Here is a 20,818-nt window from a genome sequence, read left to right as displayed (position 1 = left end):
GGCTCTTAAAGCTACTGTATGTCTTTATCCAATTTGGCTTGTCAGTTTCCCACACCATGTTATCTTTTGTAACTATGAACCACAATAAGTCATCATAATTTCTCATCATTCATGAAGTGCTGGAGCCCAGCTGGAGTAAATGACTCAAAATGCCCAAACCTTTGCAATTCCTCCAAAAAGGACGGCAAAGCATCATAATGAACAACGCAGCACATTTAACCCTTTGTGTGGGGATTTTCCATCGAGAGCTCCACGCATTTGCTTGATAAGCTGTAAAGACCCGATTCAAATCATGGTGATCACTGAGTCAGAGCCTGTTTGTTGCCCATTCCTCGTTCCTCTGAGAAGGTATAGGGCCACCTCCTCCATTTGCTGTCATTTGAGTTTTGACACTGCATCTTGAAGATGATGCAAATTTAAAGCCACTGCTTGTGATGGAGAAAATCAATATAAAATTTGTGTTGCAGGCACTGGTCAAGTGATCAGCTTTGTCCTTGATACTGTCAAGCTATTTGGAGTTATTGGAGCTGCACTCGTCCCATGAGGTAATACTTCCCCACACACCAAGCATGTCTTGTAAGTAATGAGGAGGCAATGAGAGATCAGGAAGTGTTCCACTTGCCAGCAGGTAGCTAAGTGATTCTCCAGAATGAGGATAAGATCAGATAGAAATGCTTGTGCCTTCTCCTTGGAGATGGTCAACACCCGGTGTCCAAGTTACAGAGTCACAGCCTAGAATCAGGCCCAGCATTCAACTAATTCTCAAATGTCACACACCCATATAGTGGCGCTAACAATGGTACAGGTGTTACCTGTGGCTGTTCGGCTGAAGGCTTGGGTCCTAACACAGTTTGGCATGAGCTATTTCACTTCCAGAGGAGTTGCAATATCTCTCCAGAGGGAAATACACTGAAGGAAATTCATCAATAAAGCAATGAAAGGTGGCTCGGCCGAAAATCGAGTCAAAGGAATTCCTGTTGTGAAGCTGTGACATCATGGAACTACAAAATTTGGTTGCTGCCAGCTAATACCACCTCGGCTTGACTTCAGCAAATTCAGGGACTTACTTTATATTTTCAGAACTGTTCAGCCTCCAAGGTGCCATTTTAAGTTGAATTTTATGTTGGATGACAAAGACAATCTTCAAAAGTAAACACAAAATAGTCTCCAGCCCCTTGGTATGAACATAGAATTCTCCAACTTCCAGTAATTCCCTCCCCCTCCATTCCTCTATCCCTATTTCACGCTACCCCCTCCCCCAGCCTCCTTCTTCTACCACCCATTGTTTTCAGGGCTATGACGTCAATGCTTCCCCTCCCCCACCCCTTTGTCTTTCAAATTACTGGTCTTTCAACCGACGCTACAAGCATTCTTCAAATCCTTCCCCATCTTTCATTCTTCAGTCCTGATGAAGGGTTCCGGCCCGAAATGTTGACTCATCGTTTCTGACTGATGCTGCCCGACCTGCTGAGTTCATCCAGCGTACTGAAAGTGTTGCTTTGATCTTCGATCTTCAAAAGTAATGTAGTCAATAGGTATCCACATACACATACTAAACCAGTGTCTGCCTTCCTCCACAGCCCCCACCTTTCCCCACTGAGAAAGAGTTTGAGATTCATAATAAGTTATTCCAGTGAAGCAGCTAATTCGTCCCTCAGCTCTTGGTGTCTGTCACGTTAGTATAACTCACAGATCATTTTATGCTTAGACTGAGTTTTTAGATCAGGCAATACAACTGAGATGGATTATGCTACAACATGCCTGACTATCCCACAAGGCAGAACACTTGAGTGCAAACGTAGTCTGTAATTAAAGAAAGATGACATTTTCTCTCATTGACTCAACATCAAAGGACTGACTGTACATATGTTTCATTGGAATTATTAGTATGGACCCCCCTACAGTGCAACAGTTAGGCTTTTCATATTGTAAACCATACTGTCTGTCATCTGCATAAAACATTGGCCAGTAACTGTGAAAGCTAGGCAGTTTCTTGTGGGTTTTTGGGACCCTTAAAGATTCTAAGTCTGAGAGACGCATGGGAAGAGTGATAAAAGATGCATAACAGTTGTTAAGTGCTTCTATGACGTGAAAGAAATTATAACCTGGTGTCTGATTCCTATCATAACAGGATCTGGCTTGGACCGGTCTTTGCTGAAGTAAGGTTAAAATAAGCAGTGAACTGAAATGCCTGGTACTTTTATTCACCTAGGTGCTTGTGTCTCAAATGCTGCTCAGTATTCCAGGAAGCACGCTGAGCAAAGTTGGTTTTTCTCTATTAGAGGCTGCTGCACTTCAGCTGGCAGTGGACATGGTCCAGGACTGGATACATCCTAACTGAGTTTGGGGAGCTCTGTGGCAAAACATGGTAGCAACACTACAAGGGGTCTGGGAAAGCCATTCTGATAGGAAAACGGTGTTAATGCTATTTTACCAAACTTTGAAAACTCAGCAATAATGGAAAGCACTGGCTGTAATTTTACACTTAGGTGCCTTTAAAATTAAACATCCTGATTTTAAAGGTTGTCAAAAATCTTAAGAGGTAAATTGGTTCTGTTGACTAGAACTTGATCACTTTGCTGCCATGGTCTTCTCACGGCACCAGCAAGCAGGGTTCAATTCTGCCGCTCTCCATAAGGAGTTTCTATGTCTTCTCCATGACTTTGTGGGTTTCTTCCGGCCACTCCGGTTTCCTCCCACATTCCAAAGGTGAAAGGGTTGGTAGATTGATTGGTCACGTGGGTGTAATTGGCTGTGCAGGCTTGTTGGACCGGGAAGGTCTGTGACTATGCTGTATCGCAAAGTGAACATATTGCACCCGGTCCCCCTCTCTCAACTTGTCCAAATCAATGTGAAACTCATCTTCATCCTCCTCAAGGCTCACCATCCCACCCAACTCTGCATTGTTGGCAGACTTAGAGATATTACATTCAATTCGCTCATCCAAATCATTGATATACATTGTGAAATACTGAGGGCACAGCCTTGATGTCTGTGGCACCCCCACTAGGCACTACCTACGACTGAGATAGAGACTCATTTATTCCTACACAAAAGAGCAGAATGCTGGAAGAACTCAGTGGGTCAAAAAGCATCTCTGGAAGCATATTGATGTTTTGGGTCAAGACCCTACATTGGGAAGAGGAAAGTTTGCCAACATAAAGCAGAGCAAGAGGGAGGCTGGGACAAAGGCTGATAGGTGATAGGTGGAATTAAGGGAGGTGGGGAATGATGGGCAAATGGAACCAGGTGGCAGATGGGACAGGTGCAAGAAAGGAAGAAGAAACCTAGGTGGACAGGTGAGTGTGTGGGAGGAGAAGTTGAGTGCTATAGGTTACGTGAAATTGGAAAATTCAACGTTCATAAGCTAACCAAGCGAAGTATGAAGTGTTGTACTTCCAGTATGTGCCTGGTCTCAGGGTGATGGTAGAGGAAGCTGAGGACAGACAGGTTGGCATGGGAGTAGGAAGGAGAGTTAAAATAACACACAACCAGGCGCTCAAGGTGGCTGTTACAGTTCAGAGCACAGATGCCCTACAAAACTGACGCCTAGTCCAGGCAGTCCTGTGTAGTCTGGTACTGATTGGTGGGATGTTATGGTGGAAAGATGGCGTTCCAGTTGAACTAATTCTTTGGAGCAAGTTTTTACAAATTTATCCAAACATTAGCTCTACCTGTGGTAATCGCAGGGCTTGAGGAAACTCGATGAATATGCTGAATGGAACCATCCAGGCTCTGCAGTGGTACCTGCTGCACAGATGCATGGATCTGGTTGTCTGGCTGGACCTCTGAATTAAGTGTCAGAACCTGAATTGGAACAAAACACAAGCATCAACAACCACTTGTAGTTGGCTGGGATTGTCCTCCTTAGAAAATAGCAAGTTAATGAGTCAGATTATCCCATTAGATATCCGTCCATGACTTCAGGCCTCAATCACCAGCAAAACCTCGCATCTCCCAATGAACTTCAATGCGCTGATCATTGGGCTTTGACCAACCGCCACATATGCTAATAGTTTCTCCTGCGAGACCTCGGTGATGCTTCTGACTATATCAATCACTTGGGGGATGCTTGCTCCTTCTGGGTATCAGACACAAGAGATTCTGCAGATGCTGAAAACCTGGAACACACAGTTCTAGAGGAACGCAGCAAGTCAAGCAATATCTGAGGAGGAAAATGAACAGTTTGAGCCAGGGTCTGCCCTCTTCCTTTCCGGTTTTGATGAAGGGTCTCAGCCCCAAACATCTCTGTTCAATTCCCTCCAGGGATGCTGCCTGGCCTGCTGTTCCTCCAGCATTTTGTGGATTTTTCTTAGTTTTGGAAGATTCTCATTCCCACCTCCAATCCAAATAAAGGCATAATCATGTCAATCACCTTGGAAGAAGGGTATATTTAAAAAAAAAACAAATATCCAGCATCCTCTTTTAAAATGCATCAAAATACCACCTCTTGCAACTCCAAACCACAGCAGTAAATTTATTCCTCGACAACACCCTATCAAAACTACCACCCCCTTCCATCCCAGATCAGCCCCCAACAAGGAAGCCCATTTTGCCCAATTTTGTAGATCCTGGACCCCTGGGAGGGGAGGGATTACCTGCCGGTGTAGAGGCTGGGAAATGATACTCCTCATGGCCCCAGTGGTGGACCCTCTTCAACAATAGGCAGCTTTCAGAAGGTGAAACCCACTGAGTCATGGCAATCTGGCCAAATTAAGTAAGGGGTATGTAAGGATTCTGTTTCTGAGTGTTGTCCACAAACTAAATTCTCTGTAAACCAGAAAGACCAGTTTTCCACGGCTATTCACACTGTATAACTCTACATACACTAGGTCTAATTCTTACGTTTAATCGAGTATTCATCCTGGGGGGGGAGGGGAGGGGGAGGAGTCTGAGGCAACGTTCCCTCCACTCATCCTAACACAGCCCATAATTAAACTGATAGAATACAAAATGTATCCAGCCATTAATGTGTACCGTGAAACATAGAATGGACATAGAAGTCCTTTCAGTGAATGAGTGCAATTACAACTGAATTGAATTAAATTTACTTTATTACTTACATCCTTCATTACATGGGGAGTAAAAATCTTTACGTTATGTCTCCTTCTAATTGTGCAACGTGCAATTTTTTAGTGATTTATAATAAATAGTATATACAACAGGACTGTCAATATAACATAGAAATACAATTGCATCAGTATGAATTAATCAGTCTGGTGGCCTGGTGGAAGAAGCTGTCCTGGAGCCTGCTGGTCCTGGCTTTTATGCTGCGGTACCATTTCCCGGATGGTAGCAGCTGGAACAGTTTGTGGTTTGGGTGACTCAGGGCCCCAATGATCCTTCGGGCCCTTTTTATACACCTTTCTTTGTGAAAACTGCCCAGCGGATTATCGGCACCCAATTGCCCACCATTGAGAATATCAACCATAAACGCTGCCTGGGCAGGGCGAAAACCATTATCAGGGATGCATCTCACCCGAACCATGGACTTTTTACTCTCCTCCCATCCGGTAGGCGCTACAGGAGCCTCCGCTCCCGCACCAGCAGGCACAGGAAGAGTTTCTTCCCTGAGGCTGTGACACTGCTGAACCTCACATCACAGCGTTAAGCAGTATTGCATCCATATTGTACTGTCTCAGTACTTTTGTATTTATGTGCTGTACAACTTTTTTTACTCGCAGTTATTTTGTAAATAACACTATTCTTTGCATTTCTGGTCAGATGCTAAATGCATTTCATTGGTTTTGTATCTGTACTCGGCACAATGACAATAAAGTTGAATCTAATCTAATCTAACTGTCCTGAATAGTGGGAAGTTCACATCTACAGTGCACTGGGCTGTCCACACTACTCTTTGTGGAGTCCTGTGATTGAGGGAAGTACAGTTCCCTTATCAGGCAGTGATGTAGCCAGTCAGGATGCTCCCAATGGTGCCCCTGTAGAAAGTTCTACATGGAAAGTTATAATGAACTACATGATGTCTTTATGTGCTGTCGAATTCCAGACGTAACCTGAATGTACTCGAGTCACCTCCTGGCAGCTAGAGATGAGCAGCGTGTGGTGGGGGGGGGCGTGGGGGTGGGGGGGAGAGAGGAGGAGGGACGGCACGGTGAAACCCAGTCCAAAGCATCCCTCCAGGCCTGAGGTCTGAGCAAGCATACCCAATTACCAGCTCACAAGCTTTTTCAATGTTTCTGTAGATGAGCTCATCTCTATTGGAAATAACAATGAACAGGAGGTGAGAGGGGCTTCTCTGATTTTACAGCTCTCATGGGGACTACAGACAGTGCTCTAGATTTTGAAAAGGAAGCAATTGTTTCTATTTCAAACTGCAGCCAAGCAACTGAAATAAATTTATTCAGTTACATAATATATTTAATAAGTCTGCCTGTGTGCAATCTTATTTAACATGGTTTCTTAGCCCAATGCCAAAAGACTTCTGTTTGATCCTCTTTGAATCCTTACCAAATATTCTTGCAGCAGTTTGTGTCATCTTTAAGAACTTGACCAAAGGATATTAAATTCAAGATTTTTCATCTTCAGAGTCATGTGGGAGTTTTTAGCTCCTTCTTTGTCCTTTCTAACATCGCCTCCCAACCCCCACAATGGAAGGGAAAGGAATCATCAATAAAATCAATTATCTAGTTTGAATGTAACCCAGCATTCTCTCTCCTGATATTATTTGTACAGCAGAAGCTTCACTCCTGCCTCTCTTTGTGCATGTAGGTGGGTGGGAGGGAGTGGGGAAAGGGACTTGGGATTTGCTGTTGTCGCTTTATTGCTTGCTGTGTTCTGTGTTGCCCTGCTGAACACTCTGGACACGCTACTTTGGCACAAGGCGCTCGCGGGCAGCCCCCTGCACATCACTGTGTTGTGTTGGTCATTGATGCAAACAGCACATTTCACTGTATGTCCTGACGTGCATGTGATAAATAAATCTGAATCTGAATCTCCCAGAGGTAAAAGACCCCATTATAATATTCGAACCATCCTTCCAGTCAGGGACTGATCTTTTCAGCTCTCAGGAGGAAAGGAGTTGGAAGTAAATACATTCAAGTGGACCACAGGACACTGTTGAAGAAGCAGGCATTCCAAAGTGGCTGTGAAGTCACTTTTGCTGTGACTTTTAAGAGCACCCTCTGAGCTGATCCAGACTACTGGCTGTCCTACAGACAGCCCTCCACCCCACTCAACTGGTTCTTTTCCCACAGCCCTGCACTCTTCTTCCTAACCATTTCTTTCCTGACAACCACAGTTGAAACTGCTTTCACCATGCTCTGAAATCACCTTCAACCTGTTTTCTCCGGTATTTGACCCTGCCGCCACTGAGAAGAGTTACATTTTATTTAGTTTGTCCAGGTGTCTAGATTCTTCATGATTTTCCATCACATCTACTCCAACCCAAAGTCACAAAGTCATACTACAGTTCTATAAAACTTTGTTTAGGCCACACATGGAGTATTGTGTGAAGCTATGGTCGTCCCACTACAGGAAGCTTTGGAGAAGGTTCAGAAGAGGTTTAAAGTTCAAAAAAATTATTATCAGAGTGCATGCACGTCACTGCATACAACCCTGAGATTCTTTTCCTGCAGACATGCTTTAGCAAATCTATAGAAAAGTAACTGTAAACAGGATCAATGAACAACGAACTGTGCAAACACAAGTATAAATAAATAACAAGTATGAATTGACATGAAATGAAAGAGCATGAAATAACAAGATAAAGAGTCCTTAAAGTGAGACCATTGGTCGTGAGAGCACTGAGTGTAGTCATTCCCTTTTGTTCAAGGGTCTGATGGTTGAGGGGTAGTAACTGTTGTTGAATGTGGAGGTGCCAGTCCTGAGGCTCCTGCATCTTCTGCCTGATGGCAGCAGCAGGAAAAGAGCTTGGCCAAGGCACTGCCTGGATTGGAGTGTATAAGACACAAGGAGAGACTAGACAGTTTTGTATTTGGGGTTTGATAGGTTTATAAAATCATGGAAGACCTAGACAGAATCTTTTATTGTGGAAATTATAAACAGTAGAGAGAATAATTTTAAGAACTGGGTGGGATGTTTAAAGAGCTCTTCACAGCAAGCTTTTTACACAGAGAGTGGTAGGTGCCCAGAAAGTGATACAGGTGTGGTAGTGGAAACAGATATGATAGTGATGTACAAGAGGCTTTTAGATGGGCACATGCAGGGAATGGAGAGATTTGGATTACATGCAAGCATAAGGGATTAGTTTAATTAAACACCTTGCTGAGCACAGACATGTTCTATGTTGACCATCCCTGAAGGCCAGCATCCCTGTAACTATGCTATTAAATCTTTTCTGTACCAGCTCTGAATCTTTTGTAACCTTCTGAAAGTACGATGCTCATTTATGGATGAACTGATGTTTGTGATGCTTCAACATTCAGTACTTTGCTTGTGAATTTCCATCCCACCTCTATCTATAAAGCATGGAATCCCATACACATTCTTTTTGCCAGCTTCCACAATCTGTCCTATCATGTTGAAAGTTTTGCACACAAGTTTTTCAGGTCTATTTAAACCTTTACCACTTTCAAGAATTGTATCCTTTTCATGACATTATAATACAACACTTTGTTCTTCCGTGAACCCTATCATGTTCCCTATCACATGTGTACCCAGCCAAAGGACGTCCACTTGGGCACTGCTGTTACATTACAAAGTTCAAAGTAAATTGATTATCGAAGTACATGTATGTCACCACTTGCAACCATGAGATTCTTCTTCTTCTGGGCATACTCAATAAATCCGTAATAGGGAAATAGCCACAATGGAATCAATGAGCGACTGCACCAACTAGGTGTTCAACCAGTTTGCCAAAGACAACAAACTGCTAATACAAAAAGAAAATAAATAAATAAACAAACAAACAAACGATAAATATTGAGAACATGAGATGAAGATTCCTTGAAAGTGAGTCCATAGGTTGTGGGGCAAGAGCAGTCAAGTGAAGTTTTACCCTTTGGTTCAAGAGCCTGATGGGGGTAGGGTCTACTCTATCTATTGCACTTCCCTGCTTTGTTACCTGAAAATTTAGTAATTTTGTACAATTTTCACTAAGTTATTAGCGTGCATCATTCTCAGCAATGGACCTTATACTGACCCCTGGCAAATACCATTGTAAACAAACAATAGTCACTAACACTCTTTCCTGCCCCAAGCTAATTTGATATTCAAATAGCTACTGAGGATTTCTTAATGGGCTTAAATTTTGCTGATTAAATCAACACCCCTTTGAAAGTCCATGGACAAATAAACCACATTGCTCTGAATGCCTTTGTTTGCTCAACAAAACCTCACTCAATTTTGTGAAATGCAAGCATAAGAGATTCTGCAGATGCTGGAAATGCAGAACAACACGCACAAAAATTCTGGAGAAACTCAACACGTCAGGCAGCATGTACAGAGAGAAATAAACAGTCGACGTTTTGGACTGAGCCTCTTTGTCACGTCAACTGTTTATTCCCCTCTGCAGATGCTGCCCGACCTGCTGAGCTCCTTCAGCATTTTGTGAAATACAAATTGCATTTAAAAATTCATGTTGGCTTTCCTTCATTAATCTAAACTCATCCAAATGGTGATTAGTTTAATCCCTGTTTGTAACTGCGGGTGGTTTGCACACTGTTGACAGACTGATTGGCCTGCTGTTGCAGAGATTATCTTTTGTTTTGAATCAGGATGTAACATCTGTGAGCCTCCACTTCCAGGCAACAGGACTAGAAGCTGATTCACTGTATCTACACACGCTACCATTCACCCTCCTCCTTTATTCAGTTCCATGCTCCACCTTCCTCCCTTACCGGAAGCCCTTCGTTGCCTCCAGCTGCCCAATGCTATTTCTAACATCCCCTCCTCCACATGACCCCATCTCCGATCAATACATCCTCACCTGGATCCTTAAACACAAGGGATCCCGCTGGATGCAAGATAGCCTGAACAACACACACAGAATGCTGAGAGAACTCAGCAAGTCAGGCACCATCACGGAGGGGAATAAAAAGTGAACGTTTCTGGCCAAGGCCCCTGCAATCTCTTACAGTTTGCTAGACTACACTTTACCTATTCATACTAGCCATCTCTCCTCACACTTTCAGTCCAAATGAAGGGTCTCAAACCAAAATGCCAACTTCACACTTCCCTTCACAGATGCTGCCCGACCTGCTGGATTCACTTTAAGATGCTGATCTGACTTGATGACGTAATTACACAAAGTATTTTTACCACGCTTTGTGTTCAGAATTTGGAGTACAATAAAAGAGTTGTTACGCAAACAACAGGAATTCTACAGATGCTGGAAATTTAAGCAACACACATCAAAGTTGCTGGTGAACGCAGCAGGCCAGGCAGCATCTCTAGGAAGAGGTACAGTCGACGTTTCAGGCAGAGACCCTTCGTCAGGACTAACTGAAGGAAGAGTTAGTAAGAGATTTGAAAGTGGGAGGGGGAGGGGGAGATCCAAAAAGATAGGAGAAGACATGAGGGGGAGGGATGGAGCCAAGAGCTGGACAGCTGATTGGCAAAAGGGGATATGAGAGGATCATGGGACAGGAGGTCAGGGGAGAAAGAAAAGGGGGAGAGGGGGAAAGCCAGAGGATGGGCAAGGGGTATAGTCAGAGGGACAGAGGGAGAAAAAGGAGAGTGAGAGAAAGAATGTGTGTATAAAAATAAATTACGGATGGGGTACGAGGGGGAGGTGAGGCATTAGCGGAAGTTTGAGAAGTCGATGTTCATGCCATCAGGTTGGAGGCTACCCAGACGGAATATAAGGTGTTGTTCCTCCAACCTGAGTGTGGCTTCATCTTTACAGTAGAGGAGGCCGTGGATAGACATGTCAGAATGGGAATGGGATGTGGAATTAAAATGTGTGGCCACTGAGAGATCCTGCTTTCTCTGGCGGACAGAGCGTAGGTGTTCAGCAAAACGGTCTCCCAGTCTGTGTCGGGTCTCGCCAATATATAGAAGGCCACATCGGGAGCACCGGACGCAGTATATCACCCCAGCCGACTCACAGGTGAAGTGTCGCCTCACCTGGAAGGACTGTCTGGGGCCCTGAATGGTGGTAAGGGAGGAAGTGTAAGGGCATGTGTAGCACTTGTTCCACTTACAAGGATAAGTGCCAGGAGGGAGATCAGTGGGGAGGGATGGGAGGGACGAATGGACAAGGGAGTCGCGTACGGAGCGATCCCTGCGGAAAGCAGAGGGGAGGGGAGGGAAAGATGTGCTTAGTGGTGGGATCCCGTTGGAGGTGGCGGAAGTTACGGAGAGTAATATGTTGGACCCGGAGGCTGGTGGGGTGGTAGGTGAGGACCAGGGGAACCCTATTCCTAGTGGGGTGGCGGGAGGATGGAGTGAGAGCAGATGTGCGTGAAATGGGGGAGATGCGTTTGAGAGCAGAGTTGATAGTGGAGGAAGGGAAGCCCCTTTCTTTAAAAAAGGAGGACATCTCCCTTGTCCTGGTATGAAAAGCCTCATCCTGAGAGCAGATGCGGCGGAGACGGAGGAATTGCGAGAAGGGGATGGCATTTTTGCAAGAGACAGGGTGAGAAGAGGAATAGTCCAGATAGCTGTGAGAGTCAGTAGGCTTATAGTAGACATCAGTGGATAAGCTGTCTCCAGAGACAGAGACAGAAAGATCTAGAAAGGGGAGGGAGGTGTTGGAAATGGACCAGGTAAACTTGAGGGCAGGGTGAAAGTTAGAGGCAAAGTTAAAAGAGTTGTTACAGTGTTTTTAAAACATAAAATGCCTCAGGTTTCTAGTTCCGAAACCTGCCTTGGAAAAGACAAGTAGACAAAACTCATTTTGTGTCACTGGTATACACCACCCCCACCCTCACCCGTACAAATGGACCTCCCGTCTGCCTCTGGCCGTGTGTTCCCACCCACTTAGTAAATGGTCTTCGGAGAAATTCTGGATTCTCTTTTCTATTTGTTGTTAGTCTAACCTCGTGTTCTCGCTTTCTTATTAGATACTAAGCCAATTGATCAAGTAAGTTCTCCTGAACGTACCTCAAAAATTCGTTCCATTTATTCTCAGTGGCCACTTTATTAATGAGTAGTTATAGTCATAGTCATACTTTATTGATCCCGGGGGAAATTGGTTTTCGTTACAGTTGCACCATAAATAATAAATAGTAATAAAACCATAAATAGTTCAATAGTAATATGTAAATTATGCCAGGAGATAAAGTCCAGGACCAGCCTATTGGCTCAGGGTGTCTGATCCTCCAAGGGAGGAGTTGTAAAGTTTGATGGCCACAGGCAGGAATGACTTCCTATGACGCTCTGTGTTGCATCTCGGTGGAATGAGTCTCTGGCTGAATGTACTCCTGTGCACCTACTCATTAATGCAAATACCTAATCAGCGAATCATATGGCAGCAACTCAACGCATAAAAGCATGCAGACGTGGTCAAGAGGCTCAGTTGTTGTTCTGACCAAACATCAGAATGGGGAAGAAATGTGATCTAAGTGACTTTGACTGTAGAATGATTGTTGGTGTCAGACAGGGTGGTTTGAGTATCTCAAAAATTGCTGATCTGCTGGGATTTTCATGCGCAGCGTTCTCTAGAGAATGGTGCAAAAATCATATTAAAAAAAATCCAGTGAGTGGCAGTTCTGTGGACTAAAAACACCTTGTTAATGAGAGAGAGGTCAGAGGAGAATGGCCAGACTGGTCCAAGCGGACAGGAAGGTGACAGTAACTCAAATAACCATGCGTTACAACAGGGATGTGCAGAAGAGCATCTCTGAATGCACCAAACATCAAACCTTGAAGCGGATGGACTACAGCAGCAGAAGATCAAGAACATACACTCAGTGGCCACTTCATTAAGTACAGGAAGTTCCTAATAAAGTGGCCACACTGAGTGTATATCCTTCATGCTATTGCTATTTTGTTGTTCCCCATTACCACTAATCTGTAGTTCTTACAACCTGTGCAAATGTGCCCTTCAATATCCTTCCCACTCACTGGTGACCTCCAGATCACACCCAGTATAAGTACAGATCAGTCCTTGGCACCTCTCCAGCACTGTCTTTGTGCCTGCACTGATATTGATGTTTTCCTGCCTTATCCATCGTGAACCACTCGAACACAGCCAAATTCGGCATTCATTTCTTCTTCTTTTTCTGAGGCACAGCATTACTGCCAAATTATCATATTCCGTGAAATATCTGAGCTCACTACCCAAGGCACAAGAGTCGAGAGAGAGAGAAAGTTTGGAATAATAAAGGAAATTAGATGGAAGTTCTTGAGGTGGGAGGAGAAGATGGTGACACGACGCAGTGCGCGCGGCCTCTCCAGTGATGAATATCTGTTATCTGTCAAGTAGGGTGCCGTGCACAATTCTGATTTGATGGAGGCAGATGTGACAGCACGGAGGAATATCTGGTGAAACTTCTGAAATGCCTGTTTCGCTGCCGCCACTACTGTGTGATCCGAAATCTCCGGAGGGGAAGGCCCCGAATCCTCGGCTTTGCCTATTGCCTGTTGCCGGGGCCGGGGTCGAAGCGCTTGGCAGAGATGGTGCTCAGTGCTCGGTGTCAGAGGGCTGGTCGGAGGCTTGGAGTTTTCGGACGGACTCAGAGTCGGACTGTGGCCAGGTGCTTCCAGGATGCTGCATCGGCAAGTTTGCGGCGCTGGAAGCTCATGGCAGGGAGAGTTTCTCCCTTCTACCATCTGCGTGAGATGTTGGGGCTATCGGGACTTTGAGACTTTTTTTAACTATGCCCATGGTCTGCTCTTATCAAATTGCTTTGCACTGTTGTAACTATATGTTATAATTATGTGGTTTTCGGCAGTTTTAGTCTTGGCCTGTCTTGTATTTCTGTGATATCGTACTGGAGGAACATTGTATCATATTTTAATGCATGCATTTCTAAATGACAATAAATGAGGACTGAGTGTCCTCATAATCTAATCTAAAATAAAATGGTAAATGTAGTGAAATAAGTGACCAGAGTTGCCTTTGAAATGAATGGTGCAGATGGGGTCTGCAGGCAGTGGATGCAATGGGAAGGAAGGGGATTCATTTTAGAAAGGTGAAATCTACAGTGTACAGTATGACTAATCAACAGAAACAAGATAAAGTCAATTCAGTTCAATTTCACTGAAAGAATGCTCTATCAATAGATTCACCCCAGAGGGAAATATTGGAAGCAATTAATATTGATTCATTCAAATGCAAATTAGATCAATTTCTATCATAAATGGTATTTGAATATAAAGTAAATGAGAAACTTGAGACATGACACGATCAGCATAATGTGCCTGGGAAGGATAAGGTTGTCTTTGGACCTGTGGGATTTCACTGGGATTTTCCTTGCATTATTTATGGACTGTGATAAAATAATTGATAGAGATGGATAACTATATCTGGTCACCAACTTTATCATCGTATTGTGTGACTACCAAGATGGAGAAGATGAATTAGATTTTCATCGACGAGCTTTTACTTTCTCCAAATGAGTTGGTGAATCTCATTGTCTAAGCATCTAAATAATTTGCGACTTTGTTTTTTTTTCCATTTGTTACGTGAAGAACTGATATGCCTTCTCTGCAGAACCACCATGCTTAAGTACAAAGCACTTTCATAAAAATTGTCAACAAAATATGTAACTCAAGCTATTTTTGTTGGAATCACAGCGCAGGTTCTTGGTTCTTGGCTCATATATTGTGGATTTGTAGCAGTTGTCATATGTAACTGTGCACTAAATTTAGTTTTTAATTCATAGCAATATACCAAAGGAAATTAATGCTCAGTTTTCTCACGAAGAGGGCTTCTACTTAACTATGCATCACCTAAATCACTTACACTGGGTTAAAAAAAAGCCAGAAAACCAAGGTTTATTGGCAAAATGCTTATAAAATGTCCAAGTCTGTGGCTCACAGAACTGATTATACACTGCGCTGAACCACAGGGAATTCAGGTGCATGGGAGGGGAGACTAAATAGATTCTGACTGTAGCTGGTTCACATCAATGGCCCAGAGTGTTTGGTGAGAATACTAAACATGGCGTAGAGAATCTGGATTGCGTAGAGCTCATTTATTCAACACTGCACAATCAAAAATTGGTTTTACCTGGACTCGATCACTATAGTGATTGTTTCCAGGTGAAATTGTGACCTTTGTGCAATTGGACTGAACCCACACCAGCATTTTATGGAGTGTTGGACAGGTGTAAAATCTTATTTCGAGAAAGAGCACCAGAACAGCTCAATGAGCCCACACCATCCAAATGCACTCGTAACCAATTAACTTACCAACCGAAATGTCTTTGGAATTTGGGAGGAAACTGGAGCACCTGGAGGAAACCCATGCGGTCACGAAGAGAACGCACAAGCTCCTTAAAGACAGTGGTGGAATTGAACCTGGGTCACTAGCGCTGTAATAGTATTACACTAACCACTATGCTACTGTGTCGCTTCTAGCACTCCTGTGCAGATGAGTATCATTACGCTCCCTGCTACTGGCATTGCCATTGTCCCGGCACTGTTCAGCAATGAAACAACGTTTGTACATCCTCCCACTTTGCTTTTCTCTGGGTGCTCTAGCTTCCTCCCACGTCCCAACGTCCCACCAGTTGGTAAGTTAATTGGCCATTGTGTTTAGCTAAGTGGTAGACTTGGGGGAAGAGGTGCTGAGTGTATGGGGAGAATTTAAAAAATGAGGAAAATTTGTTTCATTAGCTGTACGGTTAAATGACAATACACTTGAACTTGATTTTATGGTTCTTGTTTGAGGATCAGGATGAACTCAGTGGGCCCAAGGGCCTGATTTTGTGCTGCCTCACCATGATTCTACGACTCAACTCGTTAGAGAATGTACGCCAACAGAAATATAGTAAGTGTAATGAGACTTACAGTGCGATTCTACAATAGGTGCAAGGCAAGAAATTAGCATTTGTCCAGCAGCAACTACAATAATCTGTATTTATATAACATCCATAGCACCACATAAAATTCCATGGTAGCTCAGAGGCAAAAGTAAAAGACACAAAATGAGGGAACCATTGGAGATCAAAACCTTGGACAAACAGGCTGTTTCACAAGAGAAAGAGGGAATTGGGTGGATCAGAGAGGTAGTTCATTATTCAAGGAAGCATTGTTATTTCCCCATATTAAAAGGCTGAAGATATGGCCAATGATGAGGAGTGCCTTCCTTGTCAGATACTTTGTACATAACTGTGGGCTCACTGCTGTCACAGCGGCTGTGGTGTGGAAGAGACAGTCATCCACCTCCTTGTGGATTGTGTGTTTGCAAACGAGCTGTGGAAAGGGTCTTTGCTGAAGTTCATAATGAGCAGCTGCATAGCTCAGGGCTCCCTTCTCCATGGGCTGTACCCAAGGACGCTCACTGAGGACAAATATAATCTTCTGCTGGAAGATCATCAGCTCTGTGAAAGATGTACTTTGGGTCTGCCTTCATCCATTTGGTCTTCCAGTGCCAAGAGCTGTCCACAACAAAAGGTTGGCAATTGATCTGTTCCAAGGTGCTGGAGTATAAGTTGAAAGATATACTGAAGCTCGGAGAAGCCACCATAAAGGTTCTACTGGAGGTAATTTAATGGTATACTGAATTTTATGTTGTACAGTGAATAAAGATCGTGCCAAATCCCATTTGTAATATTGCATATTGTTGGAAACAAAAAGATTGCTCTGCCTTAAAGAACAGCTTCCTACCACCATTGTAAGTAACTATGGTGTGAGATCATTTGGGCATTAAAGAAAATGTTTTATTTATTGGTTATGGAGGTTGAAATGTTGGGAATTAAGGTTCCATTTGATTGGGTTAAAAAAATTTGCTTTATTTGTCTTTAGCTTTATACGCTGAAACACACAGTGAAATGTGTTGTTTGCGGCAAATCAAGTCGGCGGTGATTATGCCAGGGTAGTCCGCAAGCATCGCAATTTTCCGGTGCCAACAGAGCATGCCCACAACTCACTAACTGTAACTGTATGTCTTTGGAATGTGGGAAGAAACCGCAGGACCCGGAGAAAACCTGTGCAGTCACGGGAAGAACATACAAACCCCTTACAGGCAGCAGTAGGAATCAAACCCCAATCTTCGCGTTATGCTGACTGCTATGGACAGCTGATGTGATGAAATCTCCAGGAATACATTCAAAGATCAGATACGTATCTATGTATATATAAAAACACTTGAAAGCACAAATACAAAGCTAACAGTTTTTCCCAATTTTCCAGGAAGGTATACTCGATGAAATACGTAAAAACTTTGGCCATCGCACAGCAGGAAATCAAGGTGCAGGGTACTCCCTTATTGGAAATAAAGTAACGAGAGTGTCCTTCCACTTCTGACAGTAGATCTATACAGTTACTTACCTGTATTTGAATTGACAGGTTGACCATGAGTGCACACCTACTGAATCCTGATCTCACTACAATTTTGGACCAAAGCCCATTCATCAGCTCTGAATCTTCGTCCCCTGTTGTTTCCAGTTTACTTCTATTTGGTGGCAGGCAGCATTGCCTTCCCCTGGGAAATCTGCGTTCACTTCCATTCATTTTCTCTCTGACGGTCTGTTTGTTCTGGGTGAGCTGGCAGATTTCAGAGCAGTTTTGCCAGGGACATTCTGCTAATGGACTGAAGTCCCCTTTGTCATCCAGTTAGCAGAGTCATAGAGCGTGCTGTAAATGATTTATAGAAAAGGGGAGGACACAAGCTGAATGTTCCTGACCTGGCATTTGCTGGGAAATCTTGTTTTAATGTCTGTAGTGTATCTCCAGGGAGTAGATGACCATCTAATACTATTTGGTTAAGACAGTCCTGACCTAGAAAGATCCCACCTCGGTCCCACAGTCAATGACAGTGGAACAGGAAAAAACGTGTCTGAAATTGGGCCCGGAAGGTTGGTTGCAGGCCCAGCAGGAGGTTCAAGGTGGATTTGGAGCCCAGTATTTAGAGAAAGAGTTGGCACTGGAGTTGCAGAATGGCATTTGGGTCAGCTCAACGGTGGGAATTGGAGGAGGAGGCTGACAGTTTATTTTGAGTGGGCATCTGTGTTTGTGGGGATGGGGAGGGAAAATGAGGTTGAACGGCACATCAGGGAGGGGCGAATCAGGTATGTAGGGTGGGCAACCGTGAGAGGTTCAAGAATGTTGATGAGGATTTCACTTGTTACGCAGGCTTCCAGTTAACCATTGAAGAAATCAGAGCCTCGTTTTCCAGGAGTGCCTAGTGACAGACAACGTGGTCCCTCAAACAATCACGTGAGGACCACAAGGGTGACCGAAAGCAAAATGTACCTGGTCAAATTTGTTAAAAGAGCCCACAAGAGGTTGAATCTTTTCATGAAGTCATGTGACATGGAAACAGACACTTTAGCCCAAATGGATCTTGTGACCAAGATTCCCATCTAAGTTTGTCCAATTTGCTGCATTTGACCCACAAGCCAAATCGTTTCTTATCCATGTACCTGTCCAAGTACCTTTTAAATATTGCCTCAACCACTTCCTTTGACAGCTCCTTCTATGTACCGACTACCCTCTGAGTGGAAAAATTGCCCCTCACGCTCCTATTAAATGTCTTCCCCTCATCTTAAATCTATACCCTCTGGTTCTGGATTCCACAAGCTGGGGCAAAGACCGTGCACATTCACACTACTAATATCCCACATAATTAATGATACTTCTATACCTGTGAGACCTCTACGCCTGTGAGACCTCTACATCTCATTCTCCTATATGACATCCCAACCTGCTTGACTTGTCTTCCATAAATCAATCCCTTGTGTCCTGGTAACATCCTCGTAAATCTTCTCTGCACTCTTTCCAGCTAATAATATCTTTACCACAAAATAATCTGCAGATGCTGGGGTCAAAGCAACACTCACAACATGCTGGAGGAACTCAGCAGGTCGGGCAGCATCCGTGGAAAAGATGGGTCGACATTTTGGGCGGGAACCCTTCGTCAGGACTGTAGGGGGAAGGGGCAGAGGGCTTATAAAGAAGGTGGGGGGGAGGGTGGGAAGGAGAAGGCTGGTAGGTTCCAGGTGAAAAACCAGTAAGGGGAAAGATAAAGGGGTGGGGGAGGGGAAGCAGGGAGGTGATAGGTAGGAAAGGTGAAGAAGGAATAGGGGAAAACACAATGGGTGGTAGAAGGAAGCGGAACCATGAGAGAGGTGATAGGCAGCTGGGGGAGGGGGCAGAGTGACATAGGGATAGGGGAAGGGAGGGGGAGGGAATTACTGCAAATTGGAGCATTCTATGTTCATACCAAGGGGCTGGAGACTACCTAGACGGTATATGAGGTGTTGCTCCTCCAACCTGAGTTTAGCCTCATCATGGCAGTAGAGGAGGCCATGTATGGACATGTCTGAATGGGAGTGGGAAGCAGAGTTGAAGTGGGTGGCTACTGGGAGATCCTGTCTGTTGTGGCGGGCGGAGTGGAGGTGCTCGACAAAGCGGTCCCCCAATCTGCGTCGGGTTTCACTGATGTAGAGGAGGCCACACCGGGAGCATCGGCTGCAATAGATGACCCCAACAGACTCACAAGTGAAGTGTTGCCTCACCTGGAAGGACTGTTTGGGGCCCTGAATGGTGGCAAGAGAGGAGGTGTAGGGACAGGTGTAGCACTTACGCTAGTATCTTTCCTATGCAGAGTAATCAAAACTGAACACAATATTGCAAATGTAGCTTACACTGAAATAAAAGGTGTGATAAAACTGAATTATTAGAATCAGAATTATTATCACTGACATTAGTCATGAAACAGTACAGTACATGCATAACAAATTGCTATAAGTTATAACTAATGGATGGATAGATTATGCCGAAGAGAATACAGAGGTAGTGTTCCTGAGTTCATGGACTGTTAAGAAATCTGATGGCAGAGAAGGAGCTGTTCCTAAAACATTAAGTGTGGGTCTTCAGGCTCCTGTACCTCCTCCCTGACGATAGAAATGAGAAGAAGGCACGTCCCAGATGGTGAGGACCCTTAATGACCAATGCAGCCAGCACTAAGAATGACCTTTTAAAATATTGTCGTTATTCTGAGGGCACCTCATGCAATCAGTGGTTGGTTGCTGGATACAAGAAATAAAACCAAAGCATCTAAGATGAAGTGAATGTTTGCCATCACAGTTGTAAATGTATATACATAGAATTTATGGGCAGGAACATACCACTTGGATCCTCTGCTCTTCTCAGCCACTTAATGAGATTACAGCTGGTATAAATGTAAACTCCATCCACGTTCTTATCTGCCCACAGTAACATTTCGCTCCCTTGCTTCCAATAATCTATCAACCTTTGCCTTAAAAATATTTACAGACTCTGCTTTCACACTGAACGATGCCTATTGTAGTAATGGCTTGAGTCCACTATTTTGAAAAGGCATGTCCTAAAGAAGCTCCACCCACAAAATAAGATAATATTTCACAACTGGATAGATGAAATACCATTTTGTTTTCTTTAGAAAGAAACTGCCCCATTTTATTATTTTGGAAAGGTCACGACCCGACCAGGTAATCCTTCGTTGGACAATTCCTCAGAGATGACAGCAGCTATGCTCTCCTGCAGTGGGTTAAACATTGTCTTTCATTCTTTCTGGTGATTTTCCTATGGCTTATTTGTAGTCACTTGAAATCTAGATCATTTAGTCGCTAAGAAGGTATTTCTGACAACCCCTCCAATTTTAGAGGAGTTATGCAAGATGAAACAAAAATAGAAATTGGTGAAAGTACCTAACAGGAGAGAAAAGCAGAGTTCATAGATGCTGTCTGACCTGTTGAGTCTTTCTAACCACATCTGATAGGGCTGAACACACCAAGTCTGCTGC

At 43.9% G+C, this 20,818-nt stretch overlaps 1 protein-coding gene across 2 annotated transcripts in view; it reads right to left on the bottom strand.

Annotated features, from left to right (window-relative positions):
• LOC140190675 (hepatocyte nuclear factor 1-alpha-like) overlaps positions 1 to 20,818 on the bottom strand; it is a 222,847-nt gene that overhangs the window by 21,752 nt on the left and 180,277 nt on the right. Inside the window, exon 9 of one of the 2 annotated variants that reach the window (XM_072247446.1) lies at positions 3,675 to 3,807. The exons of the other annotated variant lie outside the window; for it this stretch is intronic. Coding sequence (XP_072103547.1) covers positions 3,675 to 3,807 — 133 coding nt within the window. The remainder of the gene's footprint in view (positions 1 to 3,674; positions 3,808 to 20,818) is intronic. 2 annotated transcript variants of the gene reach the window in all.

Source organism: Mobula birostris, chromosome 31 (assembly GCF_030028105.1).
Source record: "Mobula birostris isolate sMobBir1 chromosome 31, sMobBir1.hap1, whole genome shotgun sequence".
NCBI classification, from domain to species: domain Eukaryota; kingdom Metazoa; phylum Chordata; class Chondrichthyes; order Myliobatiformes; family Myliobatidae; genus Mobula; species Mobula birostris.
This window is presented reverse-complemented; position numbering and strand designations above follow the sequence as displayed.